This window comes from Athene noctua, chromosome 1 (genome assembly GCF_965140245.1).
Source record: "Athene noctua chromosome 1, bAthNoc1.hap1.1, whole genome shotgun sequence".
In the NCBI taxonomy this organism is placed as follows: Eukaryota; Metazoa; Chordata; class Aves; order Strigiformes; family Strigidae; genus Athene; species Athene noctua.
The window spans coordinates 109,549,732-109,576,035 of record NC_134037.1 but is presented as its reverse complement, the minus strand read 5'-3'; the positions used below and the strand labels follow the sequence as shown (position 1 = coordinate 109,576,035).

General features: G+C 44.9%; 1 protein-coding gene across 2 annotated transcripts in view; it reads left to right on the top strand.

Annotated features, from left to right (window-relative positions):
- Window positions 1–26,304, top strand: part of PARP1 (poly(ADP-ribose) polymerase 1) — a 34,805-nt gene that overhangs the window by 1,109 nt on the left and 7,392 nt on the right. The window contains exons 2-14 of one of the 2 annotated variants that reach the window (XM_074897319.1): window positions 2,771–2,933; window positions 3,820–3,932; window positions 4,947–5,161; window positions 10,582–10,678; window positions 12,300–12,416; window positions 13,396–13,572; window positions 14,018–14,159; window positions 15,765–15,905; window positions 16,609–16,851; window positions 17,775–17,843; window positions 18,609–18,741; window positions 20,212–20,407; window positions 21,674–21,802. In XM_074897319.1, coding sequence (XP_074753420.1) covers window positions 2,771–2,933; window positions 3,820–3,932; window positions 4,947–5,161; window positions 10,582–10,678; window positions 12,300–12,416; window positions 13,396–13,572; window positions 14,018–14,159; window positions 15,765–15,905; window positions 16,609–16,851; window positions 17,775–17,843; window positions 18,609–18,741; window positions 20,212–20,407; window positions 21,674–21,802 — 1,935 coding nt within the window. Of the gene's footprint in view, window positions 1–2,770; window positions 2,934–3,813; window positions 3,933–4,946; window positions 5,162–10,581; window positions 10,679–12,299; window positions 12,417–13,395; window positions 13,573–14,017; window positions 14,160–15,764; window positions 15,906–16,608; window positions 16,852–17,774; window positions 17,844–18,608; window positions 18,742–20,211; window positions 20,408–21,673; window positions 21,803–26,304 lie in introns of both variants that reach the window. The other variant, XM_074897318.1, reaches the window with a different exon arrangement.

Here is a 26,304-nt window from a genome sequence, read left to right as displayed (position 1 = left end):
GTGGGCAGCGGGCCGAGTTCGGGGCGGGGAGGTGCTGCTGCGTCTTGTGAAAGATGAGCAGATGCGCAGAGGTGTAGTTACGGAAGGCGGGCGAGGGCGCCGGGGATGAGCTCTGGAGCCTCTGTTGTGTGTCCCGGCGGGTTCCGCCCCCGGCCCGCCGCCGGGAGCCGCTTCTGCCCCTGCGAGAGGCGGCGCCTGGAGACCGGGCGAGGAAGGGCCCCGTCGCCGTTCGCCTGGGCTGCCGAGGGGGGGGTTGTGCTGCCGAGGCAGGGCAGGCAGCTCCCCCCGGGTTGGAGGTAGGAGCTGGTTCCCCAGAGGGGAAATATCTGCCTCTGGTTTTGTTCCCCAGAGCTTCCGTCGCCTGGGAGGGATGTTTCAGCGTGCGGTGCCGAGCTGCAGCGTTCGCTCGCACGTGTTCCTGCTGCCTTTTTCTTTTGTTTCTCCTGCTGCCCTCCGTCGCCCACCCGAGGTGTCTGCTCTGCTCCGCTCCCCCTCCCCTGCTCCGGCTGCTTCTCCTCCGGTTCCCTCACGTTGGTTATTCCTCCCTTTAAGCTGATTGCGAGGCGGGTTGGCCTCCCTCAGCACGGGGGCCTGTGGGACCGCAGCGTCCCTTGGTTCAGGGAGTGTGTTTGGTTTTTAGGGTTGGGTTTATTGAACTGTCTCCTGGAGACAGCTGGGACCATGGCATCCCTCACCGAGCTGCTGCCTTTTAGCCAGCCATCTGCCCAAAACTGCTGGTCTTGCACCAATCACTTGGATTGATTTTTTTTTTTTGCCCCCCCCCAACCTCTTGAATTTGCTTGATTTTTCCTGCAAAAAGTTCCTTCTCCCCACTGCCAGTTTTTGTGCCAGCAAATCACTTTTCACACCCTGCTGCTGAGCATTCTCCCCCAAAAAGGACCTGAATTTCACCAGAGCACCTGTCTCACTTGTTTCCTCTTGGGGAAATCCCCTGCAGAGCCTCGGTGCACTGAGATCTTCTGCAAATTATGCAGAAGAAATTAGAGGGAGGCCCAGACCAAGTCGTTAGCTGGATGCCATTTCTGCTATAACCGTCCTTTTGTTTTGGTTCTTTAAGTGAAGAGTTCCGAATGATGGTGTCATGTTTCGTGTTTGACACAGGGTGGACACCCAGGCCATGCAGGACCAGCATGGCTTTGGCTTTTGTTTCTGGGTGGAACTGAGTGGTTTCTGTTATCTGCATGTGCTATGTGAAAGCAAATCCGTCTCTCCTTTTTCCACGGTTTGTTTAGGAAACTGTGGTCTAGAGATAGGTGAGCTGAGAGAAGTTGTGTAAACAAGGTCTAGCTCGCCTGGAGGTTTCATTTCTCTCCCACACAGAGAAGTCCTGCTCAAGATGCACAACACCACGTAGTGAAGATCCACTCACTGCTTTCATGGTTGTCTTAAAGATTGAGCCAGCTCTGCCCTCTTCCACACACCTCAGTGCTTTGTGCCCACAGATCCTTTGTGTTAGGGACAGAGCCATGAGGAGTCCTCCAGGAATACTCCACAAACACAAGCCCAGAGCTCAGGGGTGACCAACTTTCAGTGCCAGAGCTGCCTGTGACTTTCAGACACATTGAGAACAAGGCTGGGGTGGCTGCTATGTGGCTGTGGTGCTGTGAGAGTAACTGAATCTGCATCGCAGCCTGTGGGAAGAGTCCAGCTGGAAGTATAAATGTCCTCTTAAAGTTTTGGTTGATGGTTGTAATTGGGGCTCCCAGCTCACCTAGTCCCACGCTGTGGTCTTCGAAGCCTTTTCCTCCTCCTTCCTGATCATGCATGAAACTCTCTGCTGTTTTCAGTTTGGAGATCTCCATCCTGTTGGTGAGTGATACGTAGAACGCTTTCCTAGGTTGTTAATTCTGTATCATCAGTAATAATAATTATACAACACTGAATATTATTAGTACAGCAGTTGTCCGTGTGGGGTACTTGGAGCCAAACCACTATACGGTTATTTTGTCTGATGGGTAACCGAAATGATGCCAGGTTAGTACTTAATGTGTCTGAGTCATAAGCAAGCAAAGCACTTCCATGATGAGGCTGGTGTGAGGCAGGGCATTCTGGAGCTGCGCTTCAGAGAGGACTTGGGTGATGCTTCTGTTCTGATTTGGGCTCTGGTGTTTCCCTTAAATTTTGCCTCTGCCTCTTGCAGCCCCCTCAGGAATTTCTTCAGACCACAGTCCTTAGAGTTGCCCCTCCTGGGCGTGGACAGTTTGTGTGAGAAGTGCCTCTCAAAGGGATTGTGTGTTGCACTCGGAGGTCTGGCAGATTGAGGCCTGCAGCCTCTTCTGCTACAACCTCCTTTGAGACTGCTACAGCACATGAGCTGCATGCTGTAACACGTCTTACCTTTTTGGCAACCTCTGTTTTGCTTTACTCGTGCCTACAGATGATCTGTTTCTCATAGAGCAGAAACCTCTCCTTGTCTGCCCAGGGTTGGTATAGCCATGCAGAGGCTATGACCTTTCTCTTTCGAGTAAAACAGATGGGCTAAGCAACAGGGTGATGAACTGGTTAAGCTAGGTAAATGGTCCTTGCACATCTATCCCCTTTGGGACCTCTCTCCAGCAGCTTGTCTGTCCGGCTTGTCTGTCGTACTAGATTTTCTTCTTAGACTTTGGCCTAAATAGTATTCATGTTTAATTTAAAAAAAAGTCGAAAAAAATCACTTCTGTTTACCCAGATGCTCCTTTTATCTTGTTTATTTTCCGTTGATTCTGTCTGAGTTGCTTCATCTTGGCCTAATGTGCTTTCTTCCAAGTCGCCCATGTTCGATGGCAAAGTCCCTCACTGGCACCACTATAGCTGTTTCTGGAAGCGGGCTCGAATCGTGTCCCATGCGGACATTGACGGCTTCCCTGAGCTCCGGTGGGAAGATCAGGAGAAAATCAAGAAAGCCATTGAAACTGGAGGCCCTGGAGGAGGTAAGCAGAGGTCTCCTGGTGTTTGGAGGTTCAGCTGGAACCACGCTCCCTCTTCTCAAGCTGTTATTGTGGTTATTTGATTGCTGTGTCCTTTCAGCAAGTGGTGTCGGAAGAACTGTTGTGGCATCTCTGCACTCTAGGGCTAGGACACTGGCAGTGTGATACAGCATGTTAAATCAACAAGGGAGAAAGCCAAGTCAGTTAGCAGATGTATTGCCAAGTATTTCTTGTAAACGAGATTGGTGTATTTTGCTTTCAGTTCTTTAATATTAAAATAAATGCTGTTGTAGTACGTTGTTTTAATGATACCTTCACTGGTTATGGTGGTGTATGGCCATGGTGGCTCTTTGAAATTGTTACACCATGAACAGTCAAGGGAGCAAGTGAGAAGGGTCTAAGTACAGACCAGTCTAAACTCATTGCATTTCTGTGTAAATCAAGGATGCTGGGCAGTTTTAGATTGATGTCTGCCCATTGAAATGTAGTATACAAAAAATAAAAGCAAACTAGCAGTTGGGAAGAGGAGTTCTGCTTTAAGGCAGAGCTATTTGTGACTCCTGTTACAGTCAGTTCTTCAGTAAGATCTCACTTTATGAAAGAAGTAAAAAGGGTCTGCTCTGTGCACCTTTTGAAAATGTTTTAAAATCATTAACTAAGCAATCCTGTACATTTGCTATTTGGCTGTTTTAAAGAAGTCTTTCTATTTTGAAAGTGCTTTTGAGCATGGACTTCTTAGCTTGCTCTGTAGTCAAATTCTTGACAGGTGAGTTGCTGGAACACAGAGGTTTATTAATCCAGACGTCTAACAATCTGGGACAAAGAATAAGAAAATAAAGGAATGCCTTTTAAAGCCCAACTTTGTTTTTGCTTTGTTCTCCAGGAAAAGGAGGGGAACAGGAAGGAGGTGGCAAGGCTGAGAAGAGCCTAAATGACTTTGCGGCAGAATATGCCAAGTCTAACAGAAGTACTTGCAAAGGCTGTGAACAGAAAATAGAAAAGGTAAAAAGCTTTTCTTAGTTCTCCATCTCTTGTCTTTTCTCCCACCAGTACCAATTTGAACAGTGACTTTTGTAATTGCTTCCTGTCTGTCCTGCATACGAAAAGCACTTGCAGAGCTGCATTTCTGTCTGAGGAGCAGCTGTGTCCTGGGCAGCTGACAGTAAAGGCATTCCTCGGGCATTGTAGCCTGGGCTTCAAATCTTCTGACTCTTCCTTTCACTTAGGTCTTGGAGCAGGTTGGAACACTGCTTGCTGGCTGTGGCAAGAGAGCCACTGCTAACTATAGCCTTTCCTGCCTGTTGCGGCAGTGCAGAGGTGTTGGCCTCTTCTCCCTCCTCAGCCAGACCAGCTCTGTTTGTGTGAAGTGTATCCTTATTAACTCCACGAAAGCAGACAAAACCAGCGATGCAGCTAATGCAGCCCTGTAGATGAACATGCCTTGGTGCACTGCTTTTAAAGACAGATGACAAAATGAATCTGTGAGCCTCTAATCGATATGAATAGACCTGCCAGTTGGGTAAGGTTGACAAGGGCCAAACACCAGTGCTGGTGTGCTTGTATCTGAAAAATAATTTGCAGAAGATGAGGTGAGATCATATTAGCACTGATGCTTGAGTGGTAGGGACATAAATTAATTTATTAACTCTAATATTAACATTATAATTAATATTAATACATTAATTTATAGAGTTGCCTGCATGAGGTTTAGTCATATGGGTTTTGCTTGTTCAAGCTTATTAGGAGTGGGAGTAAAGGCTACAGGATTACCCATTTTGAGTGGCTTTTGAACAGAAAGCCACCTTAAAAAGATGGGGGGGGGGTTCAACCTAGAAAAAGTACTGAAGAAAGCAGAGGAGCTGTAGTGAAAGGGCTTGAACAAAAGTTGCAGGCTTTGATAGAGGAGCCGTTGCTATTTTAGAGGCTTTTTAGGAAGCACCGTGTTGGTAACATTAACATCCTGCTTCTTCCAGAATGGCCTAACTATTGCGCTTGTGTTGCTTTAATCTACCTCAGGGCCAGATCCGGATTTCCAAGAAGATGGTGCATCCTGAAAAGCCACAGCTGGGAATGATAGATAACTGGTACCACCCGGACTGCTTTGTGAGCCGCCGAGCAGAGCTGGGCTTCCTCCCCGCCTATGGGGCCACCCAGCTCCTGGGCTTCAGCATCTTGAAAGCTGAAGATAAAGAAACTCTGAAGAAGCAGCTCCCGGCTACCAAGACTGAAGGGTATGTAAGAAATTGCATTGTCTAGAGGAGACGTTGCTTGCCTTCAAATACATCCATGATAAATGTTTTGTGACATTGTTGTCTCTGTTAAGAGAATATTGGTTGTAGGAGGATTTGGTCCTTCTGTGACCTTAGACAGATGACAACAAACAAATTCCCTGTCCCTGGGAGCGTGCAGTCCTCTTGCCCCCTGTGATTGCCTTGAGAAAATGCAGAGACCAGCAGCTGTGATTTGGAGGACTGATGTAGGGCTTTCAGCCATAAAATAATGCGTGCTTAATACAAATGGATACTGGGCTCTGCACCTCCTTGTGTGATGCTGTTATCAGTAATGGTTTCTCTGCCTTAACCACTTTTTAGAGAATTGATTTGACATCTCTTATCTATGAGCTACTGATCTGTGACAGACACTGAATCTGATAATAGTGTTTATTGGCCCTGTTACACTTGGATGCTTTTGTTTGCGAAGTCTTTTATGGTACATCTGAAATTTCACTGACTTGCATTGAAATTTCTAGTGGGGGCTTTTGACAGAACTTGCACTGACAGAGAAATGCTTCCAGGTGACTTGCTAGCTTTGGTCAGTCTTTCTCTGTTAATGAAGGCTTTTGTTGTTTTTGAGGTGACTTCGCCTAGAGTCATGCTTCATAACACAAGCCAGTGTTGCATTGTTCCCATGGAGGAAGGAACATAAGGTGTTTCTGGGTCCTGCAGAGCGGAGCGATCTTGTAAAACATCAGCCTTTTCTGTGTACCTTCTAGATGGAATTCAGCTTTACTTTTGCAAGGATTCACCATGAAACTGTCCAGTGAGATTGATGTCATGTTCTGAGAAGCTACAGCCATGTCAAGTCTGTGCAGTTTTTGTCAGTATTGGTCCTCCAGATACGTGGTGGCTGGGTGTGGGGTACTGTTCAGAGCCTTGCGTATATGTGAAGGTCAACCTCGGCCATAGGTAACAGAGCAGAGCGTGCATAAACTGATCTGCGTGCTGCTAAGAGGCTGCAATTTCCACACTTTAGTCTTGGTTGGCAAACAGTTGTTCCAGAAGCATTCCGCAGTGTGGGTGCTGTGGGGAGGGTCCTGCAGTGCCATGGGTGTGGGTACTCCTGCTGGAGCCTTGTCCGGTTCTGCACTGTTCACCTTGCTTGGCTGAACAACTGGAGGCTGAGACGAGCTGTCTGTATCTGCCCAGCAGCCTGCTGTCTTTTCATACAGGCATTTTACCTCTGTGTGTATTGCAGGATGTAAGCAGTACAGTGTTCTAATGCACTTGCAGCTTTTCAAGTAGTCCTTTGCTTTTTGTGCCAAGGTGCGTCTTGTGCTTTGTCCTAGAACAGTGTGTTAGTTTAATAAAGTTATTTTTTGTAGTTTTCTCCCATGTCTTCAGCAAAGCTCTAGAGATTTGACTAAGTGTTTCTCTTGTCTGCCCTGGCTCTGCTTTTCTGGGCTGCTTCTGGGATGCTATGCAAAATATGAAGGCTTTGTGAAGATAGGCCACAGAGTAGTTTGCCAAGTCACTGTGTAAATAAAAGCCTAGAATTGCAGTGGAAAAAAGCTTAGATCGGTGATGTAGGGTAATGTGAACCAAGACGTCATGCCAGAAAAGCAGCAGGATGTCTAATCTTTCCTGCTTTCTAAGCACTTCATGAACAAGCCCCTCAACTGTGAAGGTGCTGGCTGGCTCTTACGCTCCACTACCTTTCTTCTGCTGTTTGGACTGTGTGCTTGAGCCAAGGGTATTAAGGGTCATTGAAAAAAGAATTCTGTCAAACAAACTGAATGAGCGAGAGTGTAAATAAACAGAATGAGTGGAGAGGCATGGTGTGCTTCCTACCTGGTGATTTTTCTGCCAAGAAAGCACAAAAGTTCTGGAGAAGCTTTAATGAGATGCAGTTACCTCCGATAATTCATCTTGTGGATTCAATCAGATAACAGAAATTAACAACAGAAATTACAGCATCTCACAGAAATGATGTTGCAGATCTGCTGTAGGTGAGATTCTCAAATGGATCTTTAAAGATATTTCTCGCTGTGCTGTGTCCAGATTATATGTTGACTCAGATGTCTCTGCAATTCAGATGTGACGCATCCAAATTTATGTGGTGCTTCTGCATGTCTAGCCCGTACTCTGAGGAGAAGCTCAGATTGGGACTGCTCCGTCAGCCCTTTCTGTAAGGGCGGCAGTATGACGTGTCTGCTGCAGATCAGAGAAGTGAGGTGCCGAGCAGGGCTACCAAGAACAGGTTGGAAAATCCCTTCCCTCTGAAGGGCAAAATGGGAAGGTTTCCTGCGAGGATCCTGGCTCCTTTCCTTGGTCAGCTCCGGGTGAGCCATGCTGACCCTCCCCTGGGCTATGGGCTGTCGTCCTCAAGCTCCAGCACTTTGCAGGCCTGGTGAAGGAGAATCTTGTGTCCTTGCCAGCAGCTTCTCTGTGGAAAGAGTGCTTATACACTGATGTGGGAAATGCATTAGCAGCTTGCAATCTCCCTTTGACTGTGCTGCTTCAGTAGTATGTGTTACACCCTCCTGCTCTGAGCTGTAAGACTTTCTGTATTTTCTGCGTGTCTCGTTTGGGTAGAATTGCTGCCCAGGACAGGAGCAGTGTCATTTTGGAGATGTCATGCAGCACTGGATTAACTGCGGAGGTTGCCTGAGGCACAGGCTAAGTACTCAGGTCAGCAACAATTTGGCAGTGCTTTACTGGGAGGAAAAAAGGGGAGTTCTTGTTCCTGCCTGCCTGGGCTGCTTGCTTTATCCGGGGTTACTGTGACTGTCCTTTCCACCCTCTGTTTTCACTGTAGGGAGGGGAACATGAAAAATAGAGAGTAGATGGTAAGGAAGGTCCAGGCTAGAGCGGGACAGTTTGCCTTCCTCTTTATCTTAAAAGTTGGAATAAATCTTGTAGTTGTGTATCCTCCTTGAAGCTGAGAAGTGATTTGTGGTCTCCGGTAAGTACCAGTCCTACTATGCAAGCTGTTGGGCCATACCAGTTGAATGTGGGAAGACTGTCTCTTCCCCAGCAGGAGAAAGGGTGGACGCAGTAGCACCAGCTGCTGTTAGCAACAGTGTTTGGTCCCAGAGATGGAAGATAAAATTAATGTGTGTGTCAGTGAACATGTATTTTGTCGATTGTTTTAAAATTTGCTGTCTTGGGAGATGAGTTCAGCATGGGCATTCACTTCTCCAGGCTGTGTAAAATGACAATTAGTGTTTGCTTTAATTCTTGGGCATAGCCAGGGACAGAAGTTAGAAGGTGGTAACAGACAGCTTTATGCCCCTCTGCAGTCAGGATGATCCCTCCTGCTCTGTGGCTTGTTCAGGTGGCTGGAACAGGTACAGTAATCACCCTGTCCAGCAGAGCAACCTGCTGTCCCCTTGAGGAGAAGCTGCCAAAAGCATGAGTCCCTGCTGGAATTTGGATGCTTTCCCTGGGTAACAGGGCCTCTCAGCAGGGTGATTGCCTTCTAGCGGTTGGTGTGCTGGCTTTCCTCCTTTTGGAGACTGGGAGACAAATTAAAGCATAGGTGTGAGCGCTGGCTTGCTGGACGCAGCGTGACTGTCAGCCTGCCGAGGGAGAGGCACTGCAGGCACACAGCGTTTGGGCACCCACCCGAAGTACTTACCTTATTAAGCCATCTGGCTTGGGAAGGTGCAGCGGAGTGCTTTGCACTCAAACTGATATGTTTTTCCAAGGTTTTTATGTACCTGTGACTCTGTTTAAAACTCACAGAAGTCGTTATCCTCATGGCAGGGCTCAGTGGACACTCTGATCTTGCCCCTTGCAGGGGCTGCCTCTGGGGAGGAGAGGGGACTTGCTTGGCCTGGGGACTTTTGAAGGTACGTCTGTGTGTGCTGTAACCGGTCCTGCCACACTGGTTCCTGCTTGCCTGATTTAGAAAACAGCATGGAATTTTTCCTCAAGAAATGCAAGCAGTTGCTGGTAGCACAGTGTGGCTGTTGGTCCCTCTGAGACAATTGTGCCTTCCAGCATAGCCCCAGCTCGACTGATGGGACCTTGCAAGGGGAACAGAAAGATGACCTCTTCTGCAAAACCAGCCCCTTAAAGACTTTCAAAGTGCTTTGAATCATGGTTTGGTCTGGGGTGCTAATGACGGACTAGGGGTAGCCATTGCAAACAAAATGAGAACTTGGCCTATTTTAAAGCCAGGACAGTTACAAGAACTTGCAGATCTCTCATGCCTGTGTCTCTGGGAGAAGAGTACCTTTTGACATCCTTCTGCAGCTTTTATAGCTAATAAGCTGTCATACAGGCTTAGTCTTAACAGTAGCAAAGTACTAGAAAGTGAAATGTTTAAAATTGTAGGAAAGCAATCAAGAATGTCAACTTTATGGCTTAACCATCAGCCACAGCTTATAAAGTTAAGACAGATGCTCTCTTAAAAAACCTGGCTGATGTTTCATAACCATAGCAGCTCTGTTAAAATGAAGTGTGAGATTCAAGCTGCGTTCATGCTCTGCCTCAAGTTGCAGGCCCATCCTGCCTCAAGTGGGACAAAATTTCCCTTTGTTTACTCCTCACAAGGAGAGCACACACTGATTTGATTCATTTATATTGATGTATTTTGAAGCAGGCAGACCAAGGGGATGACAGGAGTCTGGAAACGTAATCTTCCTCTCAGGTCTCTTGTCATCCTGAAGTCTGCCAAAATCCCCTGATTTTCACTTGGCTGCTTCCTTCAAGTCTTTCTCAAGCAGTGCTTTCTGTAACTTCTCCCTGCACAGCTCTAAAGGCCCCAGCTAACAACAGTAAGTTTCCTCACACACAACTGCACGGTAGTATATCATGAAACTGCTATCAGCCTGGGAGCACTTTGCAAGTAGAAACTTCCTCCTGTCTGATTTCAGAGACCTGACTTAATTCCAGTCTGAAGAGAAACTAGCTGGGAGATCTTAGTTTCCCAGTGTGTTAGCTTATTAAAGTTATCATGTTTTCTGTTCTTTATTTCTATATGGACTATCTAAACTGAAAAATCAAGATGTTGGTTCAGCTGAAAGACATTATAGTCTTTTAAGCTGCATTGCTACACCTCCTTAGATTTGGAGAGGTATGCTTATATTCAGTGATTCTTAGGTATGCCTTTGGTGTAACTAATACAGGTGTAGATGAATATGCCTGAAACGTTGCAGTATTTCGTGTGCTCTTCTGCCAGACCATACAGTTACACTTGGAGCTTTTTCCCAGGGTACCTGACCTGATTGAGGTGGCTTGCATTGCAGAGCCAAGTACATGTCTACAATCTAGCACTGAGGAATTTGAAAAATGGGTTTGACTGCCAAAACTAAGGATATTCAAGCCTCTGCGGATATCAGCAGTCTGTAAACTGAGCTCTGGTAACTGTTGGACAGGCTTTTAAATAACTTCCTTTCATATGTATGTGTTTTGTTTTTCTCTATTAGGAAGAGAAAAGGAGAAGAGGTAGATGGAAATGTGACTTCGAAAAAGAAACAAAAAAAAGAAAAAGAGAAAGAATCAAAGCAGGAAAAACAGCTGAAGGTGAGTTTTAGCTGATTGTATCCTAAAAACTGCTTTGTTAGAAGAGTGCAGTATCAGGCACTAACTGAAGAGCTGTGGAACCTAGAGAGGAGCTGTACCTGGTGCCCAGACCAAGCGGAGTTGCAGCACAGCCAGTTCCTCATGTCCTGGCACAGGAGATGCCCTGTCACTTAGGCTTTGCTGACAGCAATTCACCCTGCCGATTTCTCCTGAAAGACAGGAAGGACCTTCTCCAGAACTTGTGCTTATTGGATTTAAATAGATTAGGTTTAAATGCCTTCTCTCTCAGGGAGGCTGGTTCTGGGGTCCTTCCTGTGTCATCTGGTTCTGGTGGCTGAAGCTCTGAGCCCGAGTGCTGTTGCAGAAATGCTTGGAAACCGATAAATGGCTCATTACAAAAATTAAGCAGAGGTAAAGTGCGGAACTAGATTAATGAGAAATCGTATCTCTTCCACCCTCTGGGGACTTGTGTTCAGTTCTCGGATACAAAGTGTGATAGATCACAGCTTTCTACCTTTCAACTTCTGTGGGAGGAATTCCCAATAGAGCATCAGGAATTTTCTGTTTAAAGTTTGGTATGAATACTTTCTAATAAAAAAAGAATAATAAGCTGCTTATGCTGCCATTGAAGTTTTAATGAAGCTGTAGAAAAATGGTGTGCCTGCCTTTGAAGAAAAGTTTTCTTTTTTGTTGTGTGGCGATACCTCAGTTTTCAACAGAACTTAGCTGAGATGTTATCAAGGCAATTAGTTGGTCAGGGTTAACTTACTGATTTTTTTTTGTTTGTTTGTTTTTAACACTGAAAATTAAACCATTTAACACAGTGAATCAGTTCTTCCAGGCTAGGCTGCATTTTTTTACTGTAGCCAGTGACTAACATCCAGAAAGTATCTGAAATATTTTAGGATGCTTCTTTGCTGTCCAACCATTTCACCTTTTGTAGAAAGGCCCAAAAGAAATGTGCATGCTCCTCCATGCTACTGCAGGTGACTGATCTGGTAGAAATTCCTCTTATGCTTAAGTGGCTTAGAAGAACATTGCCTGGTCAGCATTTCTGATTTTTGTTTTAATGCGAGGCCCAAATGTCGCCACATCCCTGCTGTTGTCAGTGTCATCTAGTTAGGTGATATTTGTAAAGGCTGCTGAGAGCTTGCTAAGAGTAGAAGTGTGATAGAAACAGGGGTTCCACACTACCTAAAAGCTAGCTGACTTGTTAGTATTGCTTGTACCTTCTTGTGTGGGATAGTGCTGTAAAGGTTACTCCATGACCTTTCTTCACATGTATGTGATGGGGAAGACTTGGGTTTATACAGAATCCATAGGGATGTCCTTCTGCATATAATCTTGAGAAGAAAGAGTATTTGCTGAAGCCATGATGTGTTCATGTATTCATACCGAAATCTGAAGCATGTAGCTTTAAATATCTGTTCTAGTTTTTTTGGGTAAAATGTGTGACTCCCTTTTGATAAAGCTACTACTGGTTCTTGGTGCTCTTCATCTCACAGTCTGCTTTTAAGATACCATGGGCTTGATAAAAACCTTGTCCACATACTGCAGTTTCAGGAACGTTCTTAGGAAGCAATCGATTGCAAGTAGCTAAGCTGCTGGGTTTTGTCAACAGGAACAGACAGAGCTGATCTGGGGCATCAAGGATGAGCTGAGGAAAGTCTGCTCCACTAACGACCTGAAAGAGCTGCTGATTGCCAACAAGCAGGAAGTTCCCTCAGGGGAGAATGCCGTGAGTTGGTCTGTAGTTGCTTTGCATGTCTGCTGGGTCTTTTGGTTGGTGAAGCTGACCCGAACCAGTATTGCTGCAAGGTCCACAAGTCTGAAGCATGTTCCCAACGTAACACTTCAGAAATAAATTCATTGCAAAGCCCAGTCCTGCTGTCCCAGGACTCTGAGGATAGTGCTGTTAGCTTGCTTGTGAAGGGCTGTTGGGTGGTGTGTGATGCTGAATTCAGCACCTTTGTCTCAGTGATGTGCCTTTATCCTGATACGCCCAAACTGGTCCATGTGGGGTTTTTTGTTGCTGGCTCTTCAAGAGCAAGTTAGTTATGGCACTTCACATTGCTTCCTTCAACTGTTAAATTATGCAAAAAGAAGCGAAAACTGCACAAATCCTTTCCTGATGTCTTTTCTAAAAACAGTCAGTTTTCAGTCTGTGTAACTTGTGAAAGTCTTCTCTCTTTCGGAGCCACGCATCACTTTAAGTATTTGTATTTATTAAGGCTATTTGTAAGGAGTGTGGGCTGGGATGTGGGAAGTGTCTAGACTCAAAATGGTCAAGAAATACTCTCTAGGCAGGAAAATCGGTACTTGTCTGAGCCTACATTCCCACCTACCTACTCGTGTGCTCAGATGCAGTAGCTTGGCTACTCCTCGGCTGTTCCGGCACGGCTGCCTGGTCAGGTGCTGTGTGGTAGGTATGCTCTCCTGAATGCCAAATCCAGGCAGGAGAGACTGCGAACCATGGGTGTGAGCAGATACGGTGTGACTGGGAAAACTTTGTGTCATGTCTTTAAGGTGTCATAAATCAATTGGTGCTGGTAAGAGTCTTGATTTATGTGCAGTGTATGCATGACAAGTGCTGGAAACGTCTACGTCTGCGTGCCAGCAGCCTGACAGTTACTTTCTTGTGCAGCCCAGTGTAATGTAGCATGTGGGCTTCCAACCTCCTTCTGCCGTGACCTGTTTTGCATTCTTTGTTGCTTTAGATTTTGGACCGAGTAGCAGATGGGATGGCATTTGGAGCTCTGCTTCCCTGTGAGGAGTGTAAGGGACAGTTTGTGTTCAAGAGTGATGCATATTACTGTTCAGGGGATATTACAGCCTGGACTAAGTGTGTTGCTAAAACGCAGACTCCCAACAGGAAAGACTGGGTGATCCCAAAGGTGGGTGTTTCCTACAAATCTGATGATCTGAAGCTCATTTCTTAACTGATGTTACCTCTTACAAGGAGATTGAATAAGCAGCAGTGTTGGATGCCAGAGAGCAGAGTGTGCTGCGGTGCTGTGACAGTGGGGAAGTCCTGTCACAGCTATGTCCCTCCCGGGGCAGGCAAGTAATGCATAACTAAATCATATTTTTTCCAGTAACACTTAAGTTGAAACATGTTACTGATTTGATTTGAAACTCATCATTTACCCTCATCTAGCTTTGTTTTCCCAGTCAGTAAAGTGGTTATTTGCCTGCCTTTGTTTATTGAGACCCGAATGTCTCAGAAATCCTTTCCAAGACCTGCAGAAATGCCAAAATCTGGCCAGTGCTCAATTTAGCCTTTAAATCTAACAAAAATATTTGTTGGTTTTAAACTCTGCTTATGCTTCCATCCCACAGGAGTTTCGGGAAATTCCTTACCTGAAAAAATTTAAGTGTAAGAAGCAGGACAGGGTATTCCCTCCAGATGCTGCAACTGTGAATTCTGTGCCTCCTCCCTCTGCATCTGCTCCTTTGACAGAGACGGTGTCTGCACCCAGAGGTAAGCAGCTGGCTGGACGTAAGTCAGTGGAGTTCAGGATGGTGTGTAATGCTCTTCCCAGCCAGAAAACATGTCACCCTGAACAGGCATGGTGTTCTCCTGCCCCCAGTCAGGCAGAGCTCTCCTGGTAAAAAAGCAGCATAGCAGAGTCTCACATGCTTCATCTTCTTAGTGTAGGTAAACCCTGATATGGTGGGTTGTCTGGAGACATGGGCTTGAGGTCCTGGTTGTTTTCTAACAAATCATTTTTGGTATTTGTTGATAGCGAGGAAATAGTGTTGCAATGGATTGGGAACTTAAAGACCTGTGTTGCAAAATGTGTCTCAAGGGAGACAGACCTGCTGTGAAATGCCTTCTTGCTTGGTTTCTTGGGGAATATCCAGGGACCTCCATAATGCCAGATATTCCACATTGTCTTAGATTTTAGGGCAGGAGGGTTTTTTGGTTTTGTTTTTTAAATCCTCCATTGGGATTTGGCTTTACCATTGACTCCCCTTATGCAAAATAGATGTGCTGTCTACAGCCCACAGATTGGCAAAAGGTTGGACTCCAGGAATTCCCTGTAGGCTGTTGGAATGAGTTGCATGCTTTGGTGATATAGCCTGTCTACTAAGAGCTATGCTGATGTCTGTCTTATTCAGCCTTTTTTAGCCCTAGCCATGGTTTTGGAAGCAGGGGATTATTGTGACTTTGTGAAAAGGGTGGGAGTAATTCTGTCCAGCTAACTTTAACCAGATCATGTTATTTTAGCAATGAAGACCAAGTAACCCAGGTCTTGGTTCTGATTGGCAAGTTGATTCCAGCCCCTGCGTGCCCTGAAAATAAACTCAAAACATTGACCAGAATTAAAGCCAGGTTACTTTGTTTGCCAGCAGCCTAATTAATCTGAGTTGCAGGGAGAAGAGGAACCAAAACCCTCAGTTGGTCAACCAGAGTTAATAGCATTTATCTTTAGCAGTGCAGATATGCTCTTAGATACTTGCCATGTCCTGGACCCACCTGCATTGCAAGGTGTTAACACAATGATGTGATGGAGCCTCAGATCATTAACAGTTTGCTCCTGACTTGTTACGGGGTTTGCATAATACAACCTTGTACTGTCGATAAGATCAAGAGACTCGACCGTACTGTAATGTAGGAACACTGTTGCTTGGGAGACAATCCTCTTTCTCAAGCCCCTCAAAAACAGATTCCTTTTTGAAGAGGCAGGAGCTTTCATGTTTTTCTCTTATGCTGTCCAGGCATCAAAAGAACAGGGAAGCTTAGCAGAGTCTTTAGTAGCACAATGCTGAAGCAGGCTGATATGGGGGGGGGGGGGTATTTAAAAAAACAAAAGACAGGCAGGCAAATATTGTGTCTACATATCAATCTTCTGTCTTCCATCCCTTCTGTTTGTTGGTGGGTGCTGAGCTTTGTTGCCTTTCTTAGGTGAAGGGGAGCTTCCTCCCACTTGCTTAGCGCAGGTGAGACCTGTGTCGACCCTTGTCTCCCTGCCAGCTGGGCTGAATGTACAGAGTGTGGGGGATGCTGTCCCGTTGTGCTCGTTATTTGTCTGGCAGGCTCTGTGCCTGTTCTTAACATGCTGTGTTATTTCTGAACCTTTAGACAAACCTCTGACCAACATGAAGATCCTGGTTCTTGGAAAGCTGTCAAAGAACAAGGAGGAGGTGAAAGGCATTGTGGAGGACCTGGGAGGAAAGATGACAACAACAGCTAACAAGGCCACCCTGTGCATCAGCACACAGAGTGAGCAGCCGTGCCTTGGTTACTAGTAGCACTGGTAACAGCTGAGCAGATTACAGAGGACATATATCCTCAGAGCTGTCTGGGGATCAGTGTTTGGATTAGGGCGAGTATTTCGTGTGTGCACGTGGCTTTCGTGTGCTTTAGAAAAGTAAAGACAGATGTGTGCTATTTGAGTTTTACTTAACCTAGCAGGTTGTGCCATAAGACTCTGTCAGGTCTGCAGCAGCTGGAGCTCAGGGCTGTATGCAGACCATGGCGGTGTGCAGGCCACCCTTGTTGGGATAACAGGTGCTGGGGCTGTGTCTGTGCTGGCCTTGGAGAAGCCACAGAGCTACCTGTGGGTGCCTGAGGGCAGCTGTTTGCTGGCAACTTAGGATCTACTCTTTCTCCCTGTTGGAATTGAGGTGCAAACTGGCTGCTGAGGTAGGACATCTGCTCCCACCTGCCAGGAGGTCGAAGAGGGACTTGTACAGCCCCAGCTTTGGGAGGGGAAGGGCTTTACCAGCCAGGTAAAACAGGACTCTTCCTGCTCTAGCCCAAGCTGCAGCTTTGAGCCAAAGCGGATTTTGCTCTCCAAAGACCGTGGTGGAACTGTGTTTCACAAAGTGTTAGAGAGCCCTAAATCATGGCCAGAGGGAAGGGTTAAAGTCTGAAACCTCACTGATGTGGCTTTTTTTCTTCATTTCCCACCCTGCCTCTGCAGAGGATGTGGAGAAGATGAGTAAGAAGATGGAAGAAGTGAAGGAGGCCAAAGTCCGTGTGGTCTCAGAGGAGTTTCTTCAGGATGTGAAATCCTCCAGCAAGGACTTCCAGGACCTTGTGTCTCTCCATGCACTTTCGCCTTGGGGTGCAGAGGTGAAAATGGAGCACGAGGAAATGGCCGTTGATGGGAAATGCAGCAAGCCCCCAAGTATGAAGAGTGCTGGGAAGGTCAAAGAAGAACAAGGTGAAGAACAAAGCAGTTGTTTCTCCACAGACCTGTTCAGTGCTGTGCATGCACAAAGCACACCAGAGTATATTCTATCCTTGCCCTTTCCTTGAGTTCTCTGCCCTTTTTCTCATAATAAATTTAAATAATGAGACATCAGGGCGGAACTAGCTTTAAGTAAACATGAAGCTGTCTCCTGAGCTGGCTCTTGTTTCCCCTAGTCAGCTTCTGTGCCAGTTTGGGTCAGTGTTGCAGCTCCAAGGAGGTGCTGGGTGACAGACACTACTGTGACCTTTAGGGGTGTTAGCATGTGGGAATACTGGGGTCCAGAGCGATGGGTCTTTATTCTACTTGGTTTAGAACATAACACTCTTTTAACGGAGGAGGAAAAATATTCAACACCAGTGGCATTCCTTGCCAGCGCCATAGAGAGCTTGCATTATTAATGCTGGACAGTGAACAAAACCATTGGATCTTCTCGCCTATCTTAAGAACCTGTTCTTCTCCATGTCCTCCAAGTGTAGGTTTCTGTCATACTGTTGCATATGTTATTGCCAGACTATCTCACAGCAGTAGAATCTCCAGGGGACCTGAATGCCCCCCACACCCTGTGAGGTTTTTAAATCCTGCTTAAACACAATCACAAATGTGACTCCTACCTGATGTGCCGGTGAAAAAAATTACCTGTCCCACCCCTTGGGGCCAGAAGAGAGGAGATGAATGTGAGGAGATCTTATTTTTCATTTAATTGATGGGGTGGGGGCTGTGAATTGGCTGCTAAAGCCAGGAAAAAAACGCCATTGAAGTCATTGTGCTCGTTTACTGGGAATCTGATTTGAAGTCTCCTTAGGGTGATAATTATGCAAATTGAGAATTTAAATGTTGATTCAAGTCAGACTGTGTTGCCTGCCTAGGAAAAAATTAACTCTTTCTCCCTGCAGGACCTAGCAAGTCTGAAAAGAAAATGAAGCTAACAGTTAAGGGTGGAGCGGCAGTAGATCCTGATTCTGGTGAGTGATAATAATGGCTGCGCCTGCGCCACACAGTCTTCAGGATGCTTGATCATCAGCAAAATGTTTTTCTGTGAAAGGATAAGGGTTCCATAAAAGGAATGTTTAGTTTTAAACCCATTTTTTTTTCTTGCTATCAAAGGAAAGATTTTGATTGATATCCAGAACTGGGTATTCCAGGATTTTCTAGTTCAGCTTTCAGAAGGACCACTTAAACTAAGGCATGCCCCTTGTTCAGCTTCAGGAGCATCTATCAGTGGGGTGATTAAAGACCCAGCCAGCAGAGGCCACAGGTCTGGCATGAGCATCTGCCCCTGGACTCTTTGTGGGGCAGCTAATGCTGCTGTCCAAACTTACAGTGTGCAGACATTGTTCTGAGAATTCATATTTCATCCAAGGCCAACCTTTGGTTTTTCAGTCTGTTTACTAATGTGAACACCTGCAGAGCTGTACCTCTCTTGAGAATTCCTCCAGTCAGTCATGTAGTGTTAAATACTAGATTTTTAGATGTTCCTTTGTCAAAAGTTACAATTTTTTTCTCTCTAGTTAGAATTGAGCATCACTCCAGTGTATCTAAAGGTGCACGCTCACAATTTATTAAAAAGAAAATATGCTTCCAGTAGTTTTGAATGAGCATGTGGTCACTGTTCTTGCGGGATTTCTAAGATTCACACTACTTCATCAAATGTTTGTGTGAGCGCAAATGTAGGAAGGAGACCTAAAATGGTAATGTCCTCTGTGTTCTAATTTGTTACTTCTCTGTAGGTTTGGAGGATTCTGCTCACGTCTTTGAAAAAGGTGGAAAGATTTTCAGTGCAACCCTAGGCCTAGTAGATATTGTGAAAGGAACAAATTCCTATTATAAACTGCAGCTGCTAGAGGATGACAGAGAGAACAGGTGAGTTTAGTTTTCCCTGGAAATACTTGCATTCACTTTTTTCCAATGTTGGATTTTTGGCATCTGCAAAAGCAAAGTATGAGTAAAATGTCTTCGTGAGGAGATGTGGCTAAGTATGTTTAGTTTAAAAAAAAAACACCAAAACACAACAACCAAAACCGCCAAAAAAAACCCCAAAGCTACAAAACAACTGAAGAGCAAATCACCCGTGAAGAGATCTCTGCTCTGTGTAGAGACCTTTCTTTGTGGTGTTGACAAAACTTAAGTTGGGAGGTGAGTAAGTTTGTGGAATTGCACCTGATCTCATGTTCATTCCTGCATCCTGGGATGAATGAGGCATGTGCAGTTGGTTTCTTTAGGACTGGATTAATTGGCTCAGTGTTCTGAGGGGCAGTGTTCTGTGACAGCTGCCCTGGAAAATAAACAGAATTGGTGGAGGTTCCTCTGTTCTAACATTAGGACCCCACACTTAGTAATGTTGGGAATCTTTTGCATATTCTCCAACTTACTCTTGTCTTCTAATAGCACAGCTCTAACCTTGGGAAACAAAACCAGATTCTGGCTATTCTACTGCAGTGTAGTCATGGATAGAGTGCCCTGAAGCTTAACAAAATGAATTGAATGCATGATCAGGGGTCAATCGTGTTTTTAGCTTTGCAGTCTCATTAGAAGTATGGCAGAGCTGTCCAGTGGTTGCATTACTGAATAGATAAAGAAATTCTTTTAAAGTTAAACTTCCCCCTCCCCTGCCCCAGGCATGTAAGGGATGCACAGAAATCCAGGGGTGCTAATGGCTGTCAGCAACGACCCTGGTTCAGCTCTGGATTTATTGCACTTTGCCGTGTTCATAATAAGCTTTTGTTGCTGGCTCTTGTATGTGGGGTTTGTAACTGGATCTGTGATTCAGTACACAGAGGGATCTCGGTGCCTACATTTTGTGCCTGACAAATTGGAAAGGTTGATTGATTGTATCCCTATAAATACAATGGCAGCTCACCCAAGGTGATGCCAGTAATACAAATACTGAAATTACTTGATTTCTCTAAAAATCCAAGCTGTAGGATTTTGAGTCACAGGCTTAAAGATGCATGGTGTTTGTTTTTCAAATATATGACTCCAAATAGTCTGAAGACTTGTGTTTGTGAAATATTGACTGAAGAAATATCATCTCTGTTTCTGCTGTGTGCTAATTTGTCTTCAGGGTTGGAAGTCTTGTGTGTTAACACTGGCCATTTTTTTAAGGTTGTTTGTTTTTTTTTTCCACACCAGTCCTTGGGCATATGCTCTTTAGTGGCTCTTTTGTTGCTCTCCTGCAGTTGCTGATAGGGAATGTCTTCCATAAAATTAATGGTATGAAAATGGTTGATTCGCATGTAGTCGCATGGTTGTTGAAGGATCAGTTTCATTTGGACTGTGATCTAGAGCCAGAGTATCTTATGTCTGTTCTTTTCTCATGTTTCACTTCTCCAGATACTGGGTATTCAGATCTTGGGGTCGCGTGGGCACTGTAATTGGGAGTAACAAGCTAGAGCAGATGCCATCAAAAGAAGATGCTGTTGAACACTTCCTGAATTTGTATGAAGAGAAAACTGGCAATTCTTGGCATTCAAAGAACTTCACTAAATATCCAAAAAAATTCTACCCTCTGGAAATAGATTATGGACAGGTAACTCTGAAATGTCTCTGTACCAGGTGGAGCACTGCTCAACTGCTTTACTATAGCTGTTCTGTTCAGTGCTCACTGTTGGATCACTTACACTTAACAAACCTGAGGAATGAAGTGCAGGTGCAACTGTTACCTCTTCTCTGCTACAGAAATAGAGCTGTAGATCAATGAGTGTCGTGCATTAAAATAGACGTGTTGGGAAACTAAGTAGTTTTCCTTTGTCAAGTCTGAAGTCCCTTTAGTGCTCATTCCTGTTTACTCTGTAATTTTAAGGATGTTAATTGAACTTAATTCAGCAGTCATTTCACATACATCCTGTCTGAAAACACCATTTTCTTTTATTTAAAATAGGTACTTCTCATCTGTGTTCTGCATCCAAAATTCTCCCAAATGGTGAAGCAACTCCTATGCAGCATTCTGCTTAGTGCACACATTGAGCAGGCTGAGAGAGAAATTATTCACTGCCAGGGAGATCTGGCTATTTAGACAGCTAAGCTAAATAAGAATTCTCTTCCTTCTGCCCAGCGGGGGTTTGTATGTTTATTTAAAGGCATACCCATAACTTAAAACTATTTTCAGATTAAATAGTTGAATGCTGTTAATAGCTGTAAAGATACCAGGGAACATATTTTCAAGCCATTGCATTATTCTGTGGCCAAATTACGGGGTGTCATCTTTCAATGTGAAGCACTTGATGCATAGCTTTATTTCTGGAAATTTGAATATTGCAGCAAAGTGTCTGTTACGCTGCAACGTACAGTGATATTCTGAAGCATCTGGCAGATGCCTTATTGGTGCAGTGTTCTATCCATGAAAGCATCCAGATAGAATTGTGGCTAATTGATGAATCCTGTGCTAATCTGTGACAGTTTTTATTACAGAAAAACTTAATGAAACTAGTTACTACATTTCTATTTTTGTCATAAAAGCAACAAAAAGTCATTTTTTTCACATCAAGGTGTCTATGCAGCAGCAAGCTTGCAGAAGAAGTAATTAATACTGTTGCTGGAAGTTCCTATTCCTTCAATTCTACTTATATTTTACAATGCTACCTCTTGAAAGAATGTCTGCCAAAGTACTGAATAGGTGGATTTTTAAACCCACTTTGTTCCAAAATGTTAGAGCAATGTCCCACGCTCCCCATGAACTTCAGGCTAGTCATAGCATGCATGCACTAAACTGGTTTTGAGTTGTTACCATGGCAGCCAGCCTGTTACTTTTATCCTTTGTGATTTTGCTAATTCTGATACTATTTTTGCTTTTCAGGATGAAGAAGCTGTCAGGAAACTGACAGTGGGTGCTGGGACCAAGTCAAAACTTGCAAAGCCAATTCAAGACCTTATTAAGATGATCTTTGATGTGGAGAGCATGAAGAAAGCGATGGTGGAATTTGAGGTGACCACACACGCTCATGTTCTTGCTTCTAACCCTCCTTTCTCTCTTTACATCATACTTATACAACCAGAAGCAAGTTCTTTGCAATCCAGGGTGCATCGTACTTCCCAGAAGTCAGCATGAGTTTTAAAATAAGGGCAACAGTCTGACCAGAATTTGCCAAGCACTGGAAATAGTAACTTAGTTACCATGCATGCAGTTTTTAAAGCATTCATGCATTCTTTGTTCTTCAGTGGGGAATATCTGTATCAACATCTTCAATTTAACAAGCCTATGACAAATTCATTTGCCAGTCCTGGGATTGGTAATTTTTATAAATTTTGTTTTGTTTTGTTTTTTCCAGTGACACATGCATTGTGACCACTGTTTGCTGAATGCTTTTAAAATACTAACACAGGCGATTTCCTGGTGATGGGAGGCAGGAGTCACTAGTTTTTTCTTGTGTGTGTGTTCTTGTGTGAGCAGCGAACCACGTTTTGGGGGTCAAGCAGGAGTGGGCAGCACTGCCACTACTTTAGGTGGCAAATGAACATGCAGCTCAGACTTGAGAAATGCTACCAGCTGATACATGCACTAATGAAGTGCCTTGACAAAGTCCAGATCCCTGTCTGAACACGGCCAAACTTGAGACTGATTTTTTTTTTTAATTGTTTTATTTCTCATTTGTTCTAATGATACCCTATTCTTATCCATTATTCTTGTTCCATGCTTCTAACAAGCTTTCAGAGAGCATTCTGATAGTATGACCTGTCTCTCCTTGGCCTACAGTTTCACTGGTGTTCAGAGATCCTGCAGTTTGTTTTAACACGGCCGTTCAAACTGGGTTAATTCTAAATAACAAATTTCAGTTTTCTTCAGCCAGCTTAGTTATCATGCTCTAAGACTTCATATTTAAGCAGATGCTGTTTGCTATCTTATCAGGATTTTGTGTCAGCTTCACAGAACAGTCTTTGCACCATTTCGTACAGCTTACCTGAAAGTTTTCAGATTGCTTGCCCAACATTTTGTAGTACCTTGGGTTAATTGTGTGCTCCTGTATCCTCAGTGGTTCTTTACATCAAAGTCTTCTAAAATATTAATAATTTGTTATAATTGGAACTGGCTAAAGACTCTGAACTGATTATCTGATGTAATTTGGTTTTGTAGAACTCTGTTAGAACTATGTTAATCCACACCATCTGCAGATCTATAGGAGACCTGGGAGTCCAGATGGGCCTGTCTTACTATTAGATTTATCTTCCTGTACTGTTTCTGCCAAACAGCTGCTTTCCGTTAGAGGAAATAATGTTTTTCCTAGTTAGAGGTTTTTGCGCATCCTCTGAAAACAGCTGCTTGGTTCCTTTAATCAGCCTGATCTCAAGTATTTCATTCCATCCAGGCACTCTCACTCTGCCAAAACTGTAGCAAATTCTTAGTATTTCTGTTACATGACAACAGATTTATCTAATGCGTTTCTCTTCCTGCTTCTAATTTAGCTTTTGAGAGTTTTACCTCACCAAGCATACAGGAGTTTATTACAGTTATCCATGTCATTGCCTTACATTACATGGCTAGTTTAGAGGGCTGAGTCTGCTCTAGTGCTGTGTCCTCTCTTGCCTGGGTGGAAGGCAAACATCTCCCTTGCCTCTCATGACAATCTTGGCGCACATGTCTGATGTGGAGTCAAATCTTCATGTTACCCTCAGTGCATATGGCAGTAATTGCAGTGCTCCTGTTTTAGACCCAACCCCTTGGCTGCTGTGCTCTTTTGATGCATCTGATGATAAAGCTTTGGATGCAGTTTAGCTTTATATTAGCTCTGCAGGGCACTGTTCACCTCCCATGACTCACAGGAGACACAAATTCCAGCCCTTTGGCTGTATGTGGGCTCTGTAAGAGATAGATTACTCAGTCACATTGTTGAGGGATGTGTTAGTTTATAGGTGTTAGTGTTTATGTCTTAGTGCTTATATGTGTTAGTTTATAGGTTTATGTAATTTATAGTTAGTATAGGTGTCTGCAGCTATTCTGCACACCCAAGATAAATGGCCAGTTTTACATGTCCTTCATGATTTTTCACCTAATAATTAGATAATATGGATGGATGGTACTCAACAAGAAAGTATTGGCCCCAAAAGTGTGGGAGCTACAAATCTATTGCAAGTTGATTTCATTAGGTTATTAATCTTGGCTTTGTGACTCTCATGTCACCAAGACATGATCAGTTTTGAAGCCTGTCTTCTCTCTTGCAGTCCATCTTGCTTTTTTTAGTGTTTGGCTTTATGTATGCTGAGCTGCAGCTAAAGGTGAAAGGTCTCCTAAGCCCAGTAGGTGGAAGTCTCCATACAGAATCACTTCAGGCCTCTCACATCAGTCTCTAGCTTGGAAGAACCTTCTGAGTTCAGCTTGCAGAGAAGATTTTCTTAAAGCTGGGTTTCCTAGCTCCACTGTAAATAAATAATGTGGAACTTATCCAGACAGAATGTGATATACATGGTTTCACAGGATCTTCTGTCCTTGAGCTGAATCTTAAACTCATCGAGTTAAGTAAAAACTAGTTTGACCTGCAGGGTGTATGGTGAGTACTCTCAAGTCCAGAGGGTGCACATATGATGTTTGTAAAAGACTCCTTTGGACGTGACTTTTGCCAAATGTTTTTGTGTTCAGAGGGTCCTTAACTATGCAAGGATTTAATGCAAATCTGAAACTCTCCCAGTACACAAACAAAAGCAACATATAAATTAAATCAGACACGGAGGTGAGCAGTTCCAGTGCTGGCATGACCCACAGAGGAGCACTCCAGAGTGGTGCACAGGGAGCCCTTCCCCAAACTGGGGGAGAGCTGCCTGTGGCTGTGCCACAGTGGCTGGCAGGACCTGGAAAGGCCAGGAGCAGCAGTGGCCAAGCCCCTGCCATGTATAAAAGAAGCCCTTAGGCAGCATGAGCAACCACAGTGTGGTGCGGCAGTTTGTGTGGAAGGGCGTGCAGGAATGGTGCTGCAGCTCTGCCGGCTCAACCAGGGAGCAGTGGTATCCACCTGGCTGAAAGGCATGGCCTCTTGAGCTCTGCACCTGCCCAGCCAGAGCTGCAGTGGGAACACGCTTACAGCCTGGTGCCAGGCTGCAGGCTGGGCCCTGCTTTCACGGCAGCACTGCTGTGGGGTGTCCTCGGGGAGAGGAGCTCCTCTGCTGAGTGGCAGAGCTCCAGGAGGGGGTGAGTAGGTTGAGGAGTGTCAGGGAGTGGGAGGGACACTACTGGAATGATACCCTGCCTTCCCGGGAAAAGGTCCAACAGGCAGACAGGATGTGTGATACAGAGGATTCCCTACCCTCTCTCAGCCTGGCTGAACACAGTGACATAAGGGATAGGGGGCAATGCCAACAAGTTCCTGCCTGGTGCAGCAGGCGCCTCTCCTCTGACTGCCCCACCTTCCCAGGTGCCCCTGTGTAATAGGTGCGAGGCTCTGCAAGTGGAACTGAACAATAACAGGGACAATAGTTCATCTAGCATGGAAGTGTTGGCAAGGTTAAGTTGGCCTGTGTCCTGTGTCAAAACTGTCCAGGTGGCCAAGAAGGCCAGGAGCATCCTGCCTTGCATCAGAAAACAGCAGGACTAGGGAAGTGATCGTTCCCCTGTACTTGGCACTGGTGAGGCCACAGCTCAGACACTGTGTTCAGCTTTGGACCCCTCACCACAGGAAAGATACAGGTGCTGGAGCACATCCAAAGAAGGGCAACAAAGCTGGTAAAGGATCTAGAGCACAAGTCTTTTGAGGAGCAGCTGAGGGAACTGGGATTGTTTAGCCTGGACAAAAAAGCAGGCTATTAGACCTTATCTCTTCCTACAACTACCTGAAAGGAGATTGTAGCAAGGTGGGTGTGGGTCTCTTCTCCCAAGTAACAAGCAGTAGGACAAGAAGAAACAGTCTCAAGTTGCACCAGGGAAGGTTTAGATTGGATTTCATGAAAAATTTCTTCACTGAAAGGGTTGTCAAACACTGGATCAGGTTGTCCAGGGAAGTGGTTGAGTCACCCACCATCTCTGGAGGTATTTAAAAGACACGTAGACTAGATGGGGTGCTTAGGGACATGGTTTAGTAGTGGACTTGGCAGTGTTAAGTTAGTGGTGGACTCGGTGATCTTAAAGGTCTTTTCCAACCTAAACAGTTCTATAATGAATATGAAGCATCTTATAACCTCTTTGCATTTGACCCTTGATAACTGTAGCGTAAAGTTGGAAGAAGGTGTCTAGGTTGTACCCAGAGGCGCAGATGATCTTTACAAACAAGAATTATTTCATTTGGTTTGCTGCTTTGCCACCCTCAAATCTGTGGTTTCTGAAGTGACTGAGGAATCCATCTGATACCAGGTCAATATTAGACTTCTAGCCAGACACTTAGTACCCTATTTTTGTGTTGCCCTAGCATGCATGCAAAGTTTCCTCTTGCAGTATTCCTTTGTTTATAGGATGTCTTCTCAGTAGCATGCACTGCCCTTCTGACATCATTCCTCAATCCTCATTCC